The following is a 19,254-nucleotide window of genomic DNA, read 5'->3' on the forward strand; positions in this document are numbered from 1 at the left end:
CTACACTGGAATTACACCTTCAGCATGAAAGGTTGTCATGCTTAATGCCTAAAATCCTCCTTTTGCTCCTCCATGCAACAAAAGGTCAAATAAGAGGCGAGAAAACAGCATTCCAAATGGATTTTATCTTCTCTGCTGCTCCTTCTACTCTTTACAAAAGTGCATCAGAGGATAGAAAATTCTAAGCCTTCCTAAAGAAATGCCCATGTTTAAATCGACCCTTTTCTTTCTCAGAAGTGACTGAGGTAGCATACGGGAATACTTCACTGTTCTTCTCCTCCTTGAAAACAGAAATGGTTCTCAATAACATGTACAATGCTAGACCTTTCATCTCGTGACAGACAATACAGTGTATTTTTGTTCAAACTGCTGCATGTAGGCCTACATGGGTCTCTGGAGAGAGACCTAATCTGACCTAAAGAAGCAAGGCAGTTACTCAAAGAGAAACTGCCTATGACATAAGAAATGGACCCAGACATGAAGTTGCTTTGCAGCGTTTGTGCTCTTTGAGAGTACTGAGAAATCCACCCCTGGATCAGCTGAGGATCTGCATTTGGATGGTTCGGACAGCTGGATCTCTTCTAAAAGAAATAACATTTTGACTGTGAGGATTTTTAAGAGTGCCATTTACAGAGACGTTCCAATCACTCAGTTTCCTGCACGGAATCACTAAATTTTGGTCAGTGAACATGGGCTTCTACAAAAACAGGAGTTACACTGACTTCACATAATCCCCTTCACTGCAAACCCTGGTCCCAGGGGGTCGCAGTAGCTGCAGGCTTTCATCCAGCCGGGCACTTCCTGACTCAATTTTAATAATTGTTATCTTGATTGACCTGATGCATCTTTCCTCCCCTGCTGTGTGAGTGTCAGGGCTTTAAAGAAAGTTGGAAAACATGCTGGGTCACAGCACTTCAGACCCACAACTGAAGAGCCTTTGGGCATTTACTGTATGCCATCATGGATAACAAAAAACCCCTCCTGTACAGTAGCTTTTGCATTCACACTCCTCATTCCTCATTTTGTGGCTGTCTGAACAGTGGAAGGCCCACAAGAGGAAAACAGTGAAGTACCCTTTCCTAGTCACATCTGCTGTGCAAACCACTAAATATGATGTCATCTCACAGTGATGTGATACTTGTGAATATGATGTCACCTCGCTGTGAGCAGCCTTGGACTCTGATCAGGAAATCTTGTAAAACTACCACTTAGCCTTACGGTAAACTTCTGAGTGAATATGAGTTAGATTGTGTGTGGATGCCCGCCAGGTTTCAGTCAATACAAAAGCAGAAAATGGCATGGGGCCTCTTATGCCAAGTGACCTGCCCATGCAAAAATCACATAAAAGTACAGAAATACTGAGAAGTAAAATGGTGCAAACTATAGATGGAGGAGTACGGTTATATAAAACAACTGAAAGTCTATTAAGAGTAATAAAGCTGAAGAAGAACTGCTTTTGCTCAAAGTTCTGGTATTTTAATAAAAATATGGTGTCTCTGAAAATGGAAGCTGATCTGACTGAAGCCAGCAGTTACGGTCATATCCACATCTGTCTCCCTTGAGAAAAAAATATTTTAGGATGACTGCTGCTCGAGTGCAGTTTATTCTCACATATGAGGTCTGTATCACAGAAAACAAGTTGTCAGGGAACGAATCTCTGTGTAGTTCCTGCTTAGAGGGTTGGGCTCTCCAGCTGAGCTGAGAAATATATCTCTCAAACTAATGCAGCTTCCCTCTGTGAATGACGTACGAGCTAAATATATGTATCACTAAAATGCAGGTAATCAGCTTCTCTAGTGGTGGGAATCTTTGTTTGTGTCTAATATTCACATGGCACCTGTTATTAAAATCAGTGTATCCCACATACAGTTTCCAGAGCAGTTTTGAATATCAGGGAGATATAAAATGTTGGTAAAATGTGACTTACATTACTATTCCTTTCAGATTCTCTTTTTGCCCTATTTTCAAGAATATAACACTCACACTGAAATTGCCAAATGTTAAAAGAACATACAGTAGATAGACATACTTAACAATATCCAACAGCCACAGCTTTACAAGCATTTCATGTAAAATCTGTAATGACAGTGGGAGGGAAACCTGTGTCTTCCCAAGTGCATGCTGGGTACTCACCGGACACTCAGTGATGCTTTGCTCCCATTGACTCATGCTGAGGCTCTCCTCCAAGGTTGTGCATTTCTTCAGCACTAAATCCCAGCCACAGTAGGGGTCTCTGGCTCCCACACAGGCTCTGCCAAAGCCAAGAGTTGACAACATTAATGAGGACGTCAACAGGTCACCTTCAATGATAACAGCGGAAGATTGATGCATTCTCAACATATTTCTCGACATATAACTCAAGCTAATTAAAAATGTTCCCTTGGCTTACAGAGTCCCTTTTGTGGCCATTCATTTAACACAAGTAAGCACAATTTACCTCTGTTGTGATGCAAATAAGGTGACTTTGCCACAAGTGAAAGACCAGAAAACAAAAACAAAACAAAACAAAAAAATAACTGAAGCGATGGCAGATTCAGCACTGTTATCTTCAAGACAGGACACTGAAGTGCACAGTTGAATGTTTTCACATGTCCTTCTGGGGAGCATGCACAATACACTCCCAGAACACTATTACACTTGAGCTGTTCAGACAATAGCAGTGAGGAAGACAACATGCTGTGGCTTCACATGGTGTATGGTGGCAGAGGATTAGGGCTGGTCTGGGCCAAAACACAGCAGACACAACAACAGTCAGTCTCACAATGAGGAAATCTGACGGCTCTGGCACTCGACAAGTCTGTCTGAAAGGCACGGGTTTCGTCTGGGGAGGGTTCGAGCAATCTTCTCTCCAACACATTTCCCTCTCCCAGTGCCTTTGTATTAGATATCTGTCTGTGTGTGTGACTCAACCTCACCCCCTGTCATCTGACCACCCTCTACCCTGGAGTCAGCTAATAAAACTATGTTCGGCCTGTGTTTTACAAGCTCAGCGGTTCTCATTTACATGCAAGCAGAGTGCATTGTCCTTTATCCATAGTCTAACTTAAACAGGCAGTGGAGAGTGCTTTTTATTATCTAGCTCCAGGGGCAGGGAGTAAATAAACTTTGTTTAAACTGGGAGAAAGCTGTGTTGCTATATGGCTGCAAGCTACGTGAGGACAATTAAGTAATTCCCTACATCTGCCCACAGCAAAAATGTCTTCAAGATGATATGACAAAATCTTTTGCACTGCGAGAAGGCAGCATTTTATGGTTAAGTTTGCAATGTGAACATTTTCACTTGGCAGAGTGAAATTTGCTGTTTAAACCTAACCAACAGTATGCAATGCAGTGAGCCATTCTCTTTCACAGCTCTGTTCAGTTTCTCCTGTCTCAGTCTCCACTGTAACGTAGCATACCAAGTGGATGTGTGTGCAAATATTTCTTGAGATGCAAAGCCAGCTATGCAACAATTTGTGGCAAATAAACTCTGCTAAGGGAGCGCTTTTTGACACAAAATCCAACCGTGCTGTTAATATGCACATAAATATGACAAATAAAATAAGTTGGCAAGGTATGAAATGTCCTGCTAATAATAATAATAATAATAACAATGATAAACACAACAACATGACCTGGTGGGTTAAGGTGGTGGAAGACCTGTGTACTCACTCTCGCGTTCTGTGGAAGTTGCAGCGCATGAGCGGGATCTTGATCACCTGGTCCCTGACGCCCACGAAGAGCACGCTGCGACTGTGCTGAATCAGGAGGCTCCTGATTGGCTGCCTCTTCCTTTGGGGAAAGAGCTCGATTTCGTCCAGCAGACAGCTGCCCGTGGTCTGGTTCAGAGGGGACAGCACTTTCCTGATGGTACCGTAATCTGGCAAGAGAAGGTTACCACTCAGCGGGGGGAAGGAAGAGGGTCTTCAGATCAGGGCATGTGATAATGCAGGCCCTGATGTCAGAGACACAGCTGTCTGGGACGCTGACGATCTCCAGACAGATCACATAGCCCTCTCCTCCCAAACGCAGGCTGAAACTTCGATCTGCCATAATCCCTCCCGAACACATACGTATCTCCTACAGGTAATCTATCCCAGATAAAAAAGGATGATATTTCAGAGCAAGGATGAAGCAATCACAGAGGGACTAGAATCATACCTTCAGAACTTTTTGTGCAAAAGAGTTTTAGAAGTTCTAAAACATAGAGCATTTATCATAATCTGTTTCTTTTACGAAGGCACATTTCATATAACAGAAAAACAGGCTTTGGAGAAAATTAACGGTAATCATTAATAAAATCATCCCTACGGGTGAATAGGTAATTGCGTGTGAAAGGTACTGAGAGTAGGTTTAAGCATGGCAAGTTATGAAAGTTGAGTTTCTGCAGACAAATTATCGTAATAGCAGAAAACCAAGATAATTACATTCCTAAAAGTGCAGCATTACTGCTCCCATTGAGCTATGTCGATGACCATTTTTAATGTCCCTAACGTGGGTTGTTTAAAACTTTGGAAATTGTACCTGCTGCCTCTCTGCAATGCAATCTGCTTTGGAGAGATGGACTGGAGTGATGAACCCTAAATGAACTGTGGTCCTGTTAAGCGACAGTCTTTTGTGTCTGCCTGCTTAGTGCCACAGATACTGAGGTAAGGTCTGGCCATGTGAGCATCTGTGACACATTGGCACATCTAAAGTTACAGTCAAATCCCATCAGATACTTTAAATCAGGGGCATAAATCTGAGCGTTAATTGCTTCTTCTCGGCTTTGTTGGGTAACAAACTTTAATGACCTAGGCAACATTTAATGCGTTTTTTACTAGGGTCTAGTTAGCACCCTGGAATCCGCTGCAAATGTTTCCAATTTTAAGGCACATTGATTATATGGCTGGACACACAAAGAGAACACTGTTATTTCAGCACGGCTGACAATCTCAGCCCACTGATCTGAAACAGGTGTCTAGCCCCAAAATAACAAACGCAGGGGTCTGTAGGTTGGTACTGGAAGGAAGCACTGCGTGAAGCATTTGCCCATGACTGTCGGCTCCGCTGCAGCCGCTGTGCTGTGCAGAATATGGCATGCTTTGTATTAAGGTGTTTTTTTGACAGGTGACTGTTTGCAGCCTCATGCTGTGTACCACTTGGACAGACTTCAGCAACAGAGGGCTACACAAGTTATCAGGGCAGTCTGGTCCATATGGATGGCACATGTGGCTTTTGCTGAGATTACATTAACGTCAGCAAAATCAAGCTTTGATGTTTCACTGCTGCTGTGTACTTAATGCCTTTCTTTGGCCTCCTGGGCAATTTAGCACATATGAAATCAAAGGCAGGGGAATCAAAAACACCAGCGATTATCGGGGGCTATTTTGTCATTTTTCAAAATGTCATTTTTACGAGAATGCAAAAGACTCTGCTGACCAGCACAACAAGCACTGCTGACCAGCAGATCTGGGCCACCAAGCACTCTAACTTTAACGAGGCACTAATGAGCTCAGCACTATGTTTATTTGTTTTAAACAGCAGTTGGGTTGGGAGATGTGCTTACTCACAGAACTCTGAACAATCGCTTCTGCATTCAGTCCTTTCACTTCACTTTAAACTGTTTGGCAGCATTAGGCTTTTTTGCAGAGCCACTGAGCACGAAGAGCATTTGGAAGACAAACAAAAAGGGGCTGGCAAGTGATTCGGACTCATTTATAGAATTCATTTTCTTTTTAACTAACAGCTTCACTTCACAGGTTTATGAAGACTTTCCTTTCCGGCCGTTCAAACAAACAAGGCTTGGCAATGGCAGCAAAGGGTGGTTTGCTCAAGAGTTTGTGAGTCTGTCAATATTGATCCCCTCTGGCTCTACCCGAGGGGTGACAGAAGGTGGCAGAGAGCCTCCTATGACATACCTGTGGCCAGGTAGATGATATGGAAGAGCATGTCTTTGCCCTGGACGACATCCACGGCCACGTGGGAGAAGCGCACGTTGTCCTCCATATAGTACGGGATGGTGGACACTGGCTGCACCACCTCGTGCATCAGGATAAACTTCTGGGCATCCTGGAGGTTCCTCTCAGTCAGGTTCACGTATGAGCCGTAGTCTATGGTGCCACACTAATGCAAGACAGACAGCATGACATTAAGACCTCCCAGAGATCTGTGGTTAATTTGTTTGAAGATGAGAGACACAGTCATAAATAAGATCTTATGTAGGAAAAGCGGCTCCAGCTTTACTCATTTGTGCCAGCTCTACAGAAGAGAGCAATCTGAGATTTTCCACGAATGTTTTTGCATGTGTCACATTTACAGAGAGCTAAATTAATCTTTTATTACACCATTTTCACCCCTTAAATAGACTCGACCCTTTCTGAAATGACAACTTTTCTGACATAAAAAAGGCCACAGATGGTCATGCACTGCTTGAAGACATTTGGAAAATGTTAATCGTTTTTTTTTTTTTTTTGTAATCATAAGAAATGAAAAGTTTTTGAAGTGACAGTTGACATCTTCTTCCAGCACATACACTCTGCATCTCCCTTAAGTCAAACGTATCATATTAAATGGGAGGTAAGAAGAGTGGATCTTAAAAAGGGCCATAGACGCTCTCTTGTGGACCCTGACCATGACACATTCTTCTTGACTTGCACAAATCCATCCTGGTCCCTCCTCGCGTGAAAAGCTGAGAGTGGTTCTCCAGGGTCGAGGGCCCAAAGATGTTAGCAAATGAAATGCTTGACAGCAGGGTTCCAGGAGGGACAGGGTTTGGGCACCGTTTGGGTGACTTATGTCTTATTTTCCCATGTGGAGCCAAGGTGAGGTCTCGCACGGTCGCTTTGGCATGAGGCCACTGACAAACTGCTGTCATTTTTACCATCGGAGACAGGTCCTGTTTGATGGTGGATGTGCTCCCCTCAACATACGTTACAGGGCGTCAGGAACTAAGTAATGGGATCATCTATGTCTGTTCTCACTCATTTCAAGTTCCCGAAGGCAAATCTCCCCAGCATGCCATGGATGGTAAAAGTTAGACAAGTTGTAGACAAGTCAGCGAAATGTTATGTCTGCACATTTCAATGAACAGAGGAAGCGTTACCTCACTTCCCTGGAATATAAACAAGATCTATTGTCCTATGCTAAATGAAATGTGGAAATAAAGAGGGAGTTTTTTGAAGATATACTGTAAATGAATTTCTGCATTGTACCTGACAACATGATTCATGATTCCAACGTGTGAGGTTTCATAAATTATGCTAATGTTGTAAAGAACAGCGGACTTTTTGCTGATTATTTCAACACAGAGAAAATTAACTGCGTAATCGATGGCGAGTCTTTATGTAAAAATGATCTCAATAAACTTGGAGAGACGCCAGTGTTATATCCACGTTAGATTTTCAAATGTCGAATTTACGACAAGACATTTTACATCAATGTGAGAGCCCATAAATCTCAGCCTCGTAAATCTATTCCCACAACATTGACAAATGCTTGATGAAGATGTCACTGCAACCGAGATAAAGTACTCTTTCAGATGCCCAATGGAAATCTAAGGTTCGCAGGGTTTTGCCTTTGTGGTTAAAGCTGTGAGTAAACTCTTTCAAGTGCCCCGATCATTGTGATTACCAGCCAGAGCTGTGGTCCACTCCTACACTGCACTGCAGTGATTATTTTTAAAGCATCTGATTAATTTAAGCATTTCACATTTCCTTCCCAAAAATATGTCACGGGGTGCTCTTGAGCAGGTAGAGTGCACGCAGATATAGATGTGAACCAATACTGAATGTTCTCTGTTTGCAGATTGAGTTAAATCACATTAAATGGCAGGGGATTAACCTACTTGCTATCTTTCTTAAGCTGGTACCTTCAGAGAGCAAGCAATTTGAGATATATTGCTTCATGTCATCACTGCTATGTAAACCTGCTGTGCTAGCTGTATGAAATTCATGCAGAATCTGCAACTTGGCTTTTAAAGAATGGTAAAAAACAGAATTAGGTTATTTGAAATGGTTAAGCTCCATTGAAACTCCAAACAGAAAACGGCCATTTCGTGCTATATTAGTATACTCTCCAATGTAACTGACAACCAGTTAAGATTATAAAAAGTAAACAAATATGTTCTTTAGATGTATAAATGATAGTAAAATGATACATATCAACAAACAAAATGCCAGTGCATGTTTGAGCAACAATGCTTTGTGAGCTGGCTCATAAATATTATGTTCATCGCTGTGGTTGACAAAGACGATCAATTCACTTGTTGAGGTAAGGTCTTTATGCACTTAATGACATAGTTTGACAGTGTAACTGAGTTGTAACCTTTAACTTTTAAACCTTGGTGTTGAGTGTTGAATATTATTGGAAAACACGTGTGAAGTGAGCACCCAGCTCCCAGCACCGGTGAAACTCGTAAACAGCAAGAGTTGCTGAGTTATTATGTGGTAGTGCGCAAAAGTAGCTGCACCTCTTCATCACTTCAGGAAAACAGTTTGCCCAACTGAGTCTGTCCAAAGAGCAGAAAGGCAATTTTCTGTCAGCGTGCACTTTAATGCCACGGTTGATCGGACCTCCGGATCCTGTGTTAGAATCCTACCTGGAAGTCTGGGTTGGGGTTGGGATAAGGCAGCCAGGCTGATCGTGAGTTCTCCTGGTACTTGAAGGGCCCGCTGAACACCTGTGTGATCGCGCTCAAATTAAAAACACACACCGCCGAGGCTGCGATGCTGTTCCTGAAGGAAAAACATTCGGGAGGTGCAGGTGAGGGGACACAGTTCTCCTGACGCTCATTCGTTTACTCTGATTGCCCTGTAATGAGGGGACAATTCTCAATTTTTTTTTCTATTAGAATCCCAGCCGGCGGTGACCCTTCCCTCTTCAAAAGATGGGCTGGCCCTGAAATCACAGCTTTGTCTCTGTGAACTGGAACAGCTATGATGTGCTGCATTCATTAAAAGTAAAAATAAAACACTGTGCACTGCTACTGAAAGCAAAGCGCATTAGAGTTAGAGTAAGAGTAAACTTACAACATTTCCCATACAAAAATGAAATACATTGTAATATATTGAGAAATACATTGCTGAGTCCTGTTCAGTACTGAGACTGGGCTAAAAACATAGCGTCTAAAATATATTCTTAATATATAATTTTTTATGGCTTCATTGTAGGGCTAACAATAGGCTATCTTTATCTTGAGACACTCACATGTTGGTGGTAAAGATGCCATAGAGCAGCTCCAGCTCCGGCAGGAAGAAGGTGTCCTGCAGCTCGTTGTAGTCGAAGGGGATCTCCCCCGGCCGGGAGCAGTTGAGCCGAGCCTTCATGAAGGTGGTCCAGGTGTCCTCCAGGAGGAAGCGGCCGCCGATGTCGTTCTTGCACACGCGGGCTGCGCGCGAGAAGATGGTCTTCCCGCAGTCGTGCTCCACCGCGTTCTCTCGGAAGAAGAAGTAGGTGAAATTCCCGATGTCATAGGACGAGACGAAGTTTGGTTCTGCGTTGCGAAAAAAAAATGTGTTGCAAAATAAGATGTTGAGAAATAGGCGACAACACAGGACATCTGTCGAAGAAACAGCAACTGATGACTAAAATGGATCTTTAATGATACTGTATTGACTTTTTTCATTTTAATAGGTAAATTAACTAGCCCTGCATGAAGGGCCATAACTTGCTTTGCTCCTGAAAAAGCAGAGTTTATGGTGAAATATTATAAAAAATCTAATCCCTGTCTTATTGTTACTACCTCTTCTAAAACTGATGATCTTTGTAGATTCTTAACAACAAGATGTTAACATTTATGGCTGACAGTATTGGATATAAATTGAGTGGTTTACTCTTACTGACAGCAATTTATTTTTATATTAAACGGAAGAGCTATTCAGGCAGTGCCCCTTTGCACAGCCTGAAAAAAAAAATCAATTTACTATAAATTCTGTTAATAAACCTTTTCTGAAAGGTTGCAGTTTGTGTGGTATTTGCAGCTTTAATTTACTTTTCAATTTTTCTTTAATGGAAATCAGATAAAATTATGTACGGCAGAAGTGATGTGATCCATTCTACTTTGCAGAATAACTTCTGGATGGGATGTCTGATTGTCCTCTTGAGGTGAGAGATGTGTTTGCTTTCTGAGCTACATCAAATATGACACATTGCTGTGTGTCCAAAAAAAAAAAAAAAATATATATAAAAAATACTTTTTGTAGCGCCACACAAGAAATCAGCAACACATTCAAGTGCCCAGTGGGTGCGTCCAGTGGAATTGCTTTTCCTCGCTACAGTACAAAACAAACAAACCGAATAGGCTGACAAAATGTCTCTTTCATCAATCAGCACGGCCCTGGCCGATAGCTGCATGTTGTGCGGATAACCCACACAAAACCTTATCTATCACTGCAACACCAACACTCCCCAGATGCCGGGAGCAAAGCGTACTCAGAAATTCAATCAGCCATTGTGTTGCTCACCTAAATCCTGTGTTCCTCATGGAGCCAATCCCTCGGCTAACTAAAACACATTGTATTCCACCATGGACCACACCAGCAGATGTTACGAATTGGTCACAAAAGCACATGTACTGTATAGCCAGTAGTTTTTATTAAAGGAGGATCTCTCTGTTCTCACACATTGGTATAGGTCACGGAGTAGGTGAAATATAATAGGTCAACATGTTACAGGCAGTATCAAAGGTACAACCAGGTTGTTGTGTACAATTACAGCACAGTTAATCCTTCAGACTAAGGACCCAGTGTTTTGACTTGATTGGCTATGCTTTATGTATTGTGTGCATTAATGACTAAATGACTAGTGACAATAATGGGGATTAAAATACAACACTGACTGAAAGGAACGAAAGCCTGTCAGTAAAATAAGACTGAACCATGAAACTATGTGTTTTATGCTTCCCCTCAAGCTCAAAGCTTTGACTTTTGCCCACATCACATGCAATAATGGGGCACACAGGCAAAAAAAAATCCTGTTTATTAATCTGTCGAGTACATATACTGTTGGGATAAATTAATTGTTTATTTCATGAGCAAGGCAATTACATTAATATGTTAATTTATTTCCAAGGTTGAAGCTCGAACTTTGAGACAAAAATAGCCTTTAGGACAGAAATGAGCCAAGGATATAACTGCCTGTTCTATAATTGTTAACATTATCATAGTTATTACCTTCTCTCCCTTTAGTTCACTGCTGCTCCTAATGAAAGTGTGATGTGTGTTATCTTTTAGATTTTTCTAAAATGTCATTCATTGTCCCTTATGACTCCCCTTGTCGTCACACTTTGCATTGGGTCTACTTTTAAATTTTCACATGATTTTCACGCACGGGAGTCGAAGATGACGCTTGGCACACTTTTACGAATGAGCAACAAGGCACATTCTACTGAGCTGAGCGTAAAAGAACCCCCAAGCAGAGGTATAAATGTCTGAACGGCCGCGTCAGTACAATTTGACTTGCATGTATGGAAAGGGACCACAACCCTCAATCCCCTCCCCACTGCCCCAATGCCCTCACCGTTGAGCCACTTGGAGTTGTACTGGGCGGTGCGGAGGGGGGGCAGGCCCCCGAGGCTGCGGTAGATGGCGGGGTCCCTCCCAGAGAAGTCCATGGCGGTGGCGGCGTACAGCTCCCCGCTGGAGGTGATGAGGGCGGTGGAGTTGTGCAGGGGGTTGTAGGGACAGCGCGCCATGCCGCTTATCTGGTCATGGATCTCAGTCAGGTTGGTCAGCTGGATCATGGAGAGAAACGCCTTTACTGCACACAGGGTCATTTGCGCACACACATTCTTGGCATCTCCAGTGTTAATACAGAATGCTTCTTTTATTACATTTCTTAAAATTATCAATGTGTGGCTTTATTTTAATATATGTGTTTGAGAGAGTTTAAAAAAAGAAAAAACAGTTTAAGTCAGGAGAGAAGAAAGTATTTCAATGTCACTTCAATTGCTGTTCAGAATAGTAACAAATAAAATAGAAGCTGTGGTACAAAGGTCTGGAAGGCAGATTATTCAGAAATAAAAAAGCACATAATATCACTACTGACTTGTATTGCCAGGATAGTGCATGCTGCTCTCCATTGTAATGTGGAATTCACAGATTTTTGAAACATGAAGACTTATCTCTTCCCTCATTTGTCATGACAACCTCCCATTACTGTAACAGGGTGGTAATCAACCAAAACTACATGTGTTTGCGGCAATACAAGTGACTTGCTGGAAAGTCACTTTGTGAGGACTGGCTGGTCTGGACAGAGAAATTGCAGGCTGTGGCATGTACAGTTAGCATGAATAGCTAGCGCAGTAGTGCAGTGTGCAGTGTGCAATGCGCCATCACCGAGCAGCAGGATGACATCTGTACATTGTTAATTTGAGCAACAGCACATGATGAAGCAAAGAAAACGCAAGGCATCATAATGCTGCAACGGAAATGATGCTGTCAGTCCTAAATGTACTTTTAATGAAATACTACTAAGTGGATCTGGCTCTGAAGCGCTCTGGTGGTTGGTTTCCTAATGTCCATCTGGTCCTCTGGATAAGCCATTACTGAACCACATCAGTAGGAAAGCTTTCTCAGTGTATTGAAACGGACATATTTGCATCTTATATCTTTACTTCTGCCTTTGAAAGCAAGGCCAGCTCCTGTTCCACACATTTAAAAATATTTAACAGTATGACCCAAAGTCATCTGGCTTGGTTGACAGCTCCACTTTTCCTCAATAAAAAGCTGTGTAAATTTAGAAAGCAATGAATAATTCAAGGTGCAGCAAGCCTCAATTACTATTTCTGAAGAAATAAGACTTTCTTAAGTAACAGCACCTGCAAGGTGTTCTCACAGTGGAGTCATGCTCTAAGATGTGATTTCCCTGTTGCAATTCAAATGCTGAAAGGCTCATAAGCCGCTAATCTAATAAGTCATTTCTCTGACTGATGGACGGCTGTTTTAGCTGGGAGGCTGCTGGATGCCATCTGTTGACCATACCAGGAATTATGGGCAATTTCCACACAAGACACTTCAACTACTATGTCTGTGGGGCAGCCCTGTGTAGTCTAAAATAAATTTGGTCATGGTGTGCACTCTTCTGCATTTTATATAGTGAAGAACGAGTCTCCCATCATCCTCTTAAAGGCCACAGACATGGGTCTTAAACAGAGCACCCCGTGGAAAAGCAGTGGATTATCATGGATATGGGTTTGTGAAGCTGCCGGATATGAATGACTGTGGAGGATTTTCATTCAAGTGAAAGATATGAATCCATCCATAGTAATACCAGAATCTGGGGTGAATTAGCATTTTTGGCCAAACTGAGAAATTTTGGACCTGCCCCAGCCGAACGGTCCCATTCAAACTGGATGCACCATTCGTGCGGCCATTGAGAGGTGTTGTGAAAGATGAAAGCCTGGCATTGACAGAGCTCCTTGGGATAAATGGCCATTCTGAATCTTCACGGATATGGGCACAGCACCTATCCGGCATATTAAAACAGGAAGCTGAAAGACATCGCTTCAGTAGGACGGCAGCTGTGTCCCTGTGACACACTGAGCGACTTTACTGCTTTGATGGCCTTTTCTTTAAGGACTCGACTTTATCACCCATAACATTAAGATACACAAGGCTACATTATTTACTGCACTTTTATTAAGGCTATCCGTTTTCCCCTTTCCTGTTATCGATGCTATGCGACTCCATGCCAGGGTACTGTAAACATGATTGTCAGTCCTTGGGGTTTTCATTTGTGGCAATAACTCACATCAATCATAGAAGCCATGCTGAGGGGAACATCGCAGGAGCAAATGAGGTATTCAGTCCAGTTCAAATGCTGGATTCATAAATAGCCACGTCTATCAATCATAAAGGTTCACTTAAAGGAAAACTGTGGAAAATATTTGCCAGCTTTTTTTTACTCTAGTTGGTGTTTACTGCCCATAATTGATTACCAGCCTAATGAAAATGGGATCAGTTCAAAACTTGTATTAATCCATTAAATTAAACACACATCATAATAAATATGAAGAAAAAAATATAAATATGCCTTTCCGGGGAGAAGAGGACCAGATTTCCAAAGTGTGTTGACAGTTACCCAAAACACACACGTACTGCAGATGTCACTAGGAAGTAGTGACTTTCGTCACCATAAATGAATTAATCTGTGTTAATGCAAATGTATGCCCCTCCTCCCACACACAGCATTCACAAACCAATTGAAAAAAAAAATCTTTTTCTGCGGTTTGCAACACTGTGTATGTAATGGTCCTTATCGCTCCTTCCAGTGTAGGGAGGTAAAGCATTTCAAATGGATTTTCATTACCGTACGATTGGTGCAAATGGGAGTAAATGCGTTGGTTCCACAGGTGAATAGCCTGTCTCCATTAACAAGAAGGACGCGGATGTAATTCTGGCACTCTTCCTGCAGAAAGAAAAATTAAAATATGGGGGTGTGAGTGTGTAAGATTCAGCAGAGGCGAAAGACCTTGCCTGAGTGGGGGAGGAATGTAGACTGGATACAATGTTAGCAAAGCGCAGATCTACTTCATTAAATAAAACTGAAATCGAACAAGTTACTCTGCAAGGTTGCGCATTTCACAGAAAGTGCGATAAAAACTGTGAGAAAAGCTTTCTGCTGAGTTTATACCTTTCGCACTGTCACTAGCAAAATTGTAGGTACTCAAGAAACTACTTGTTCAGCTCTGCACCTCCAAATCACTATTACTCTTTAAATCAAATTCATGCAAACTGCTCACTTACCATCCAGCTTACCACTAGGGACAAACACAGTCACATCATTTAAGAAACATACTATGAACCGCTGATCTTACTAGTGTGTAATTTTCTGTTTAGCAGCGTGTGTGGGAATGTGTTGGAATCTCACTGAATTCCTGCATTCTTTATTCAATTCCTGCATTCTTTAACAATTTGATTGAGGTCACATTTTTAAGAGAAATTACACTTTTCAGAGGAAAAAAAAAGCAACAGCAACTTCCCTGAGGGTGACCGAAGAAGAAAATATAAAACAGAAATAGGCTAACATACACAGCTGTAGGATAAAAACAATGTCCTGCACAGTCTCAAAGCCAGTGTCCAGGCCTGATGAGCAGAATAAATTTGTTCATACCATTGCAAACATGTCACCTGTGCTGATTGACTTTTCATTATTTCTCCTCAGCCATGTGCTTATGGCCCTTTGTTTGCCATGGAGGGCTTCTGGAGAATTTAGGCTCCTGTAAATGCAGTTTTTCCCACAGAGTGTATCAGCTAACGCAGGCAAACTGTGAACCACTCTCCCTGCTGAGGCCTGTGAGTGTTGATTTAATGGTGTTAGAAGGCTGAGGAGGAGGAGGCCTGCTTTATACTCCCATTAAGATGCCTGTTAACTCGTAAACCAATTCATTCCCCTTGTACTAAACATAGCCTGAGAGGGGATGCTTGATTTACATTTGAGTGTGTAATTTGGTTCTATAGTAGTGTTTGGTCCTTGTAAATAAAAGCGGATTTTATGTGCATCCTGCATTACAACTTGACTTGTTTATGAAAAGCTCTGACAGATGTTTAAGATCCAAAGTGTAATATAGTTGCTGTTGCAGTGCACATTCTGTCTTGCAAACAAAGTAAAATGGCCGATTCAGCCTCATTAGAACAACCTGTTTCTTTTCCACAAACTTTCTAAATGACATTTCCGTATAAGGGCTGATGTGTGTGCTCAGAGAGACAATTACCTGACAATTAATCACTCGTACTTTGTAGCAGCTATACTAACAATGTAGAATACCATATTTTAAATGAAGTGCTGGCGTGTGCTAGAGTGCTAGAGTGTGCATCTCCCCTGCAGCAGCAATATATATCCAGTCTGAATTTCAATAGTTCCATGTTCAATTGTGCATTGGAACAACTCAAATTGATATGTGACATGAAAGACTATTCTCCACCAGTCAAAACAAACAACTCCCTGGGCAAGGTAACTTGCTGTGTAATTCTAACCGGTGATTTTGCCTTAGTCAATCTATCCATGCTTATTATAGGGCTGTTACCTTACCACACATGGGCATGAAAACACAGGGGACTGGTTGCACACTGGCGACTGCAGCCTCTCAGCTGGGGCACTGAACACAGAGGAGGCCTGGGTTCACTATGGGGTTGGACACGGCAGTACTGCAGCTGACCCGACAGGCAGATACCCTGCCCTGATGCAGCCCCCTGCCTGCCAGGCCCAGATTAGCATACTCCAGTGCACATGAAGAGATGATGTCTCTGACATTGCTGGAAATAGAGGGCAGCAAAAAAGAGAGAGGGGCGCCCGCTCTGCCAGCTCAGCAGCCCGGGTGGATCCTGCACTGTTCTCACCCAGTCAGCCATCACAAATGCAGATCAGCACGGGCCGGACGCCGAGCTCCATGCTTTCCCACAGACACCACACTCCTGCCACCCAAAGCCAACTGTCCACGACCTGGCACGGGATGGGCGTAAGGGGGGAGGCACATTTTTGCTTTCTGAAAGCATTTCACTGTCTGAGATACAGCCAGAGTCAGAGGGACACAGAGTTAGGTCTGTTTAAAGTAGCTGCTACGGGTGAATGTAAACTGTACATGTACCCTGAGCTCTACATGCAGCTATAGACTTTCCTCTGTCACCTCAGACTGAGAGCCAAAACACTTAATACTCTAACAGAACATACTCGTGTGCATGTCATTTCGCCTGTTGAAAAAAACAGCCCCCGAACACTGTGGCACCAGGTTCAGCGTCCGGAGAAAATACAAAGGAGTGCACTTGCAATCTGGGGGGGGGTGGGGGGGGGGGGGGGGGGGGGGTGGGGGGTGGGGGCACAAAAGGTCATATCTTAAAAAAAATATATAAATACTATGCAGACATTTGGATAAGGAGACAACTGGGGTTGCACTGAGGTCCGTCTGCACCCACTTAGCGCTGGCCCTGTGTGGCTAACTTGCTGGCATTTTGTTGAGAGTCACTCCACACAGCCTTGTAACAAGATGCTTCAGTGGCATAATGAAGGTCAATACAACTCTTTGACTTGTGACAGGGCTCTGGATCTTTGAGGCTTTGATGGTTTGGAAGAGTGAAGCCATTGAACATTCTTCCCTTCAGCACGAATGTGACGGTCAGGATTCAGAGGGAGGGCTCTTAAATGGATGACTCTTTAAAGCCTCTAAACCGGCATAATTATATAATCAATGGAAAAAAAAGATGGCTTTTCGAGAACTGAGGGCATAAATTACAGGGATCACAGGCTGCTGGGGACTTATTGCGCTCCCAATACCAGGGCTAATGTAATAACAGCTTAGTTCACTCACTTCTGACTTTCCTCGACTGAAGCACGCTCCCTTGGTGAACTCATCACACTTCCACTCGGCCCCCTGTTGGAGAAAACAAGATATAATCAGACATGATAAAGCATATTTACATGTCCAGTGGATATCTGTTACAACTTCTCAATGAGACAGAAATGCAGCATTGATAACTATTTGAAAACGCAGCTCTTTCAGAGACTTTTTAAAAATGTATTACATGATCAACCAACTGTGGATGGACATATCTATAGATGAATGTGGATGGCTATATTTGGGGATGGAATGTGGAAGGACATATTTGACTTGATAAATTAACCAGAACAAGTCATATTGCAGAAAAAGTGTAAACAGTAATATCTGTTTATGGAGCTGGACACACAATTCACTATTAATGGATTTCTACTGTTTGTGGAATTTTTGCTGGAGTTCAGCATCAAGTAAGTGATGTCTAGAGGGGAAAAGACTGATGATGATCGCTGTTGAGATGCTTCGAGGTGTTTAAACAAATGTTTATGAAAGCTGGTGTGGCAGAAGCCATTCCAAAGTTTTCTTGGTGTATGATTATAAAATAGAATTTGATAATTTTTCTAATCTATGCTCACATTATATAGGCTATCCTTTTTAAGGGTAATTGTGTCCTATTTTGTCAAGTGTTGACATCCAATGAGATTAAAAAGATCTTAAAAGACTACATTAACATGAAGCAATGGAAAACAGTAATGGATCAAGCAATTAGAATCTCATTTTGTGTTCCAGCTGAAGAGCAGTTGACAACTTGTAAACAAGGTCCATCATGCCATAAGCTATCTAGCATGTAGTTTAAATAAGGTTAAAGTCCTATGGGAAATGACTCAGAGCTGTTCATCCCTTTTTTCCACAGTTCCAATTTGAAAATAGAGGAATGGAATTAGACCTAGAACTGATGTAATCTTTCAGCAACGTAAAATGCTTTTATTAGACTTATTGATGCAAGCAACAAATAAAGTGATCTTAAAAATGAATCTTCATTTTCAAATTTCGCTGCGCAAGATTATTAATTTATGTGTATTTACAATGTATTTTTTGTATTCTGTAATGTATTTTTATATGTTTGTGCTGTATAAATCTCTGTATTCTGCATTACCATAAGGGCTTTCATCCATTAAAGTAAGTTTCACAATCTTTGAAAGAGCAAAGAAAAAAAACAACACATATTAATCTCATTTACCACATATTTAGTTGTTCTTTATCGATTGTCACTGTGGACAAATGAACATGGCGGGGGAAGGGAGATGGACTGAAACTGATAATGCGGCGCATTCTGTTCGCTGTCACTTTGAAGAGGGAAACAAAAATGCTTTCAGCCGGTCCGCAAATGAGAGGGATCACGGTGCCAGTGTAAATGCCAATGTTCTTCTGTGTGGGAGGACTGAGCCACTGCTTTTCAAATTTCAGTACTGCTAAGGAATAAAGAGATAAAATGCAACGTTTGCCCTCCAACAGGGATATCCGAGCGAGCTCGGATTTCTCTCCGTTTTGGATGATCTCCTGGTTACTTCATTGATCCAGTTATTTATTTATGTAGCGGTATCCGGACTTGGACGATATAGCAGTGTTCTGCCGAGTGTTAGTCATCGTGGGCCATCCACTTCAACAAGACAAATCATTATTAAAAAAAGAGTCTCCTAAAATATTTGTGATAAAAAAGAAATGGATAATACAGAACAACCTGCAAACCGCACTGTTTGTCATTTTTTCAACTGAAATAGAATCATGCCCATTTGATATGTTTGCGGATGTATTTCAAAACCATTTTATGCAGGAAATAAAAAACAGTCGATATAGTTAAACTCCCATGACATCTGCGTGAAATATCACCCCATGGCTGCTCCAAAAATTACCTTAAAGTATCTTTTACCAGTGCCTTACGAGAGAGAATTATGTCTTTGGCTGCCTTTTCACTGCAGAAACCTGCCCAGTCATGATGACCTGTGGGTGGACAGGGGAAAGTTGTTTCC

At 42.1% G+C, this 19,254-nt stretch overlaps 1 protein-coding gene across 2 annotated transcripts in view; it reads right to left on the reverse strand.

The window, feature by feature from the left end:
* Positions 1-19,254, reverse strand: part of sema5a (sema domain, seven thrombospondin repeats (type 1 and type 1-like), transmembrane domain (TM) and short cytoplasmic domain, (semaphorin) 5A) — a 100,732-nt gene that overhangs the window by 29,286 nt on the left and 52,192 nt on the right. For both annotated transcript variants that reach the window (XR_005004739.1, XM_036522712.1), the window contains exons 5-12: positions 17,261-17,323; positions 14,266-14,364; positions 11,476-11,689; positions 9,166-9,451; positions 8,558-8,693; positions 5,880-6,084; positions 3,652-3,859; positions 2,134-2,251 (exon numbers count right to left, since the gene is read on the reverse strand). Coding sequence is in view for 1 of the 2 variants with exons in the window: in XM_036522712.1 (XP_036378605.1) it covers positions 2,134-2,251; positions 3,652-3,859; positions 5,880-6,084; positions 8,558-8,693; positions 9,166-9,451; positions 11,476-11,689; positions 14,266-14,364; positions 17,261-17,323 (1,329 nt within the window). In the remaining variant the exon portion in view is untranslated. The remainder of the gene's footprint in view (positions 1-2,133; positions 2,252-3,651; positions 3,860-5,879; positions 6,085-8,557; positions 8,694-9,165; positions 9,452-11,475; positions 11,690-14,265; positions 14,365-17,260; positions 17,324-19,254) is intronic.

This window comes from Megalops cyprinoides, chromosome 2, assembly GCF_013368585.1.
Source record: "Megalops cyprinoides isolate fMegCyp1 chromosome 2, fMegCyp1.pri, whole genome shotgun sequence".
Taxonomy (NCBI): Eukaryota; Metazoa; Chordata; class Actinopteri; order Elopiformes; family Megalopidae; genus Megalops; species Megalops cyprinoides.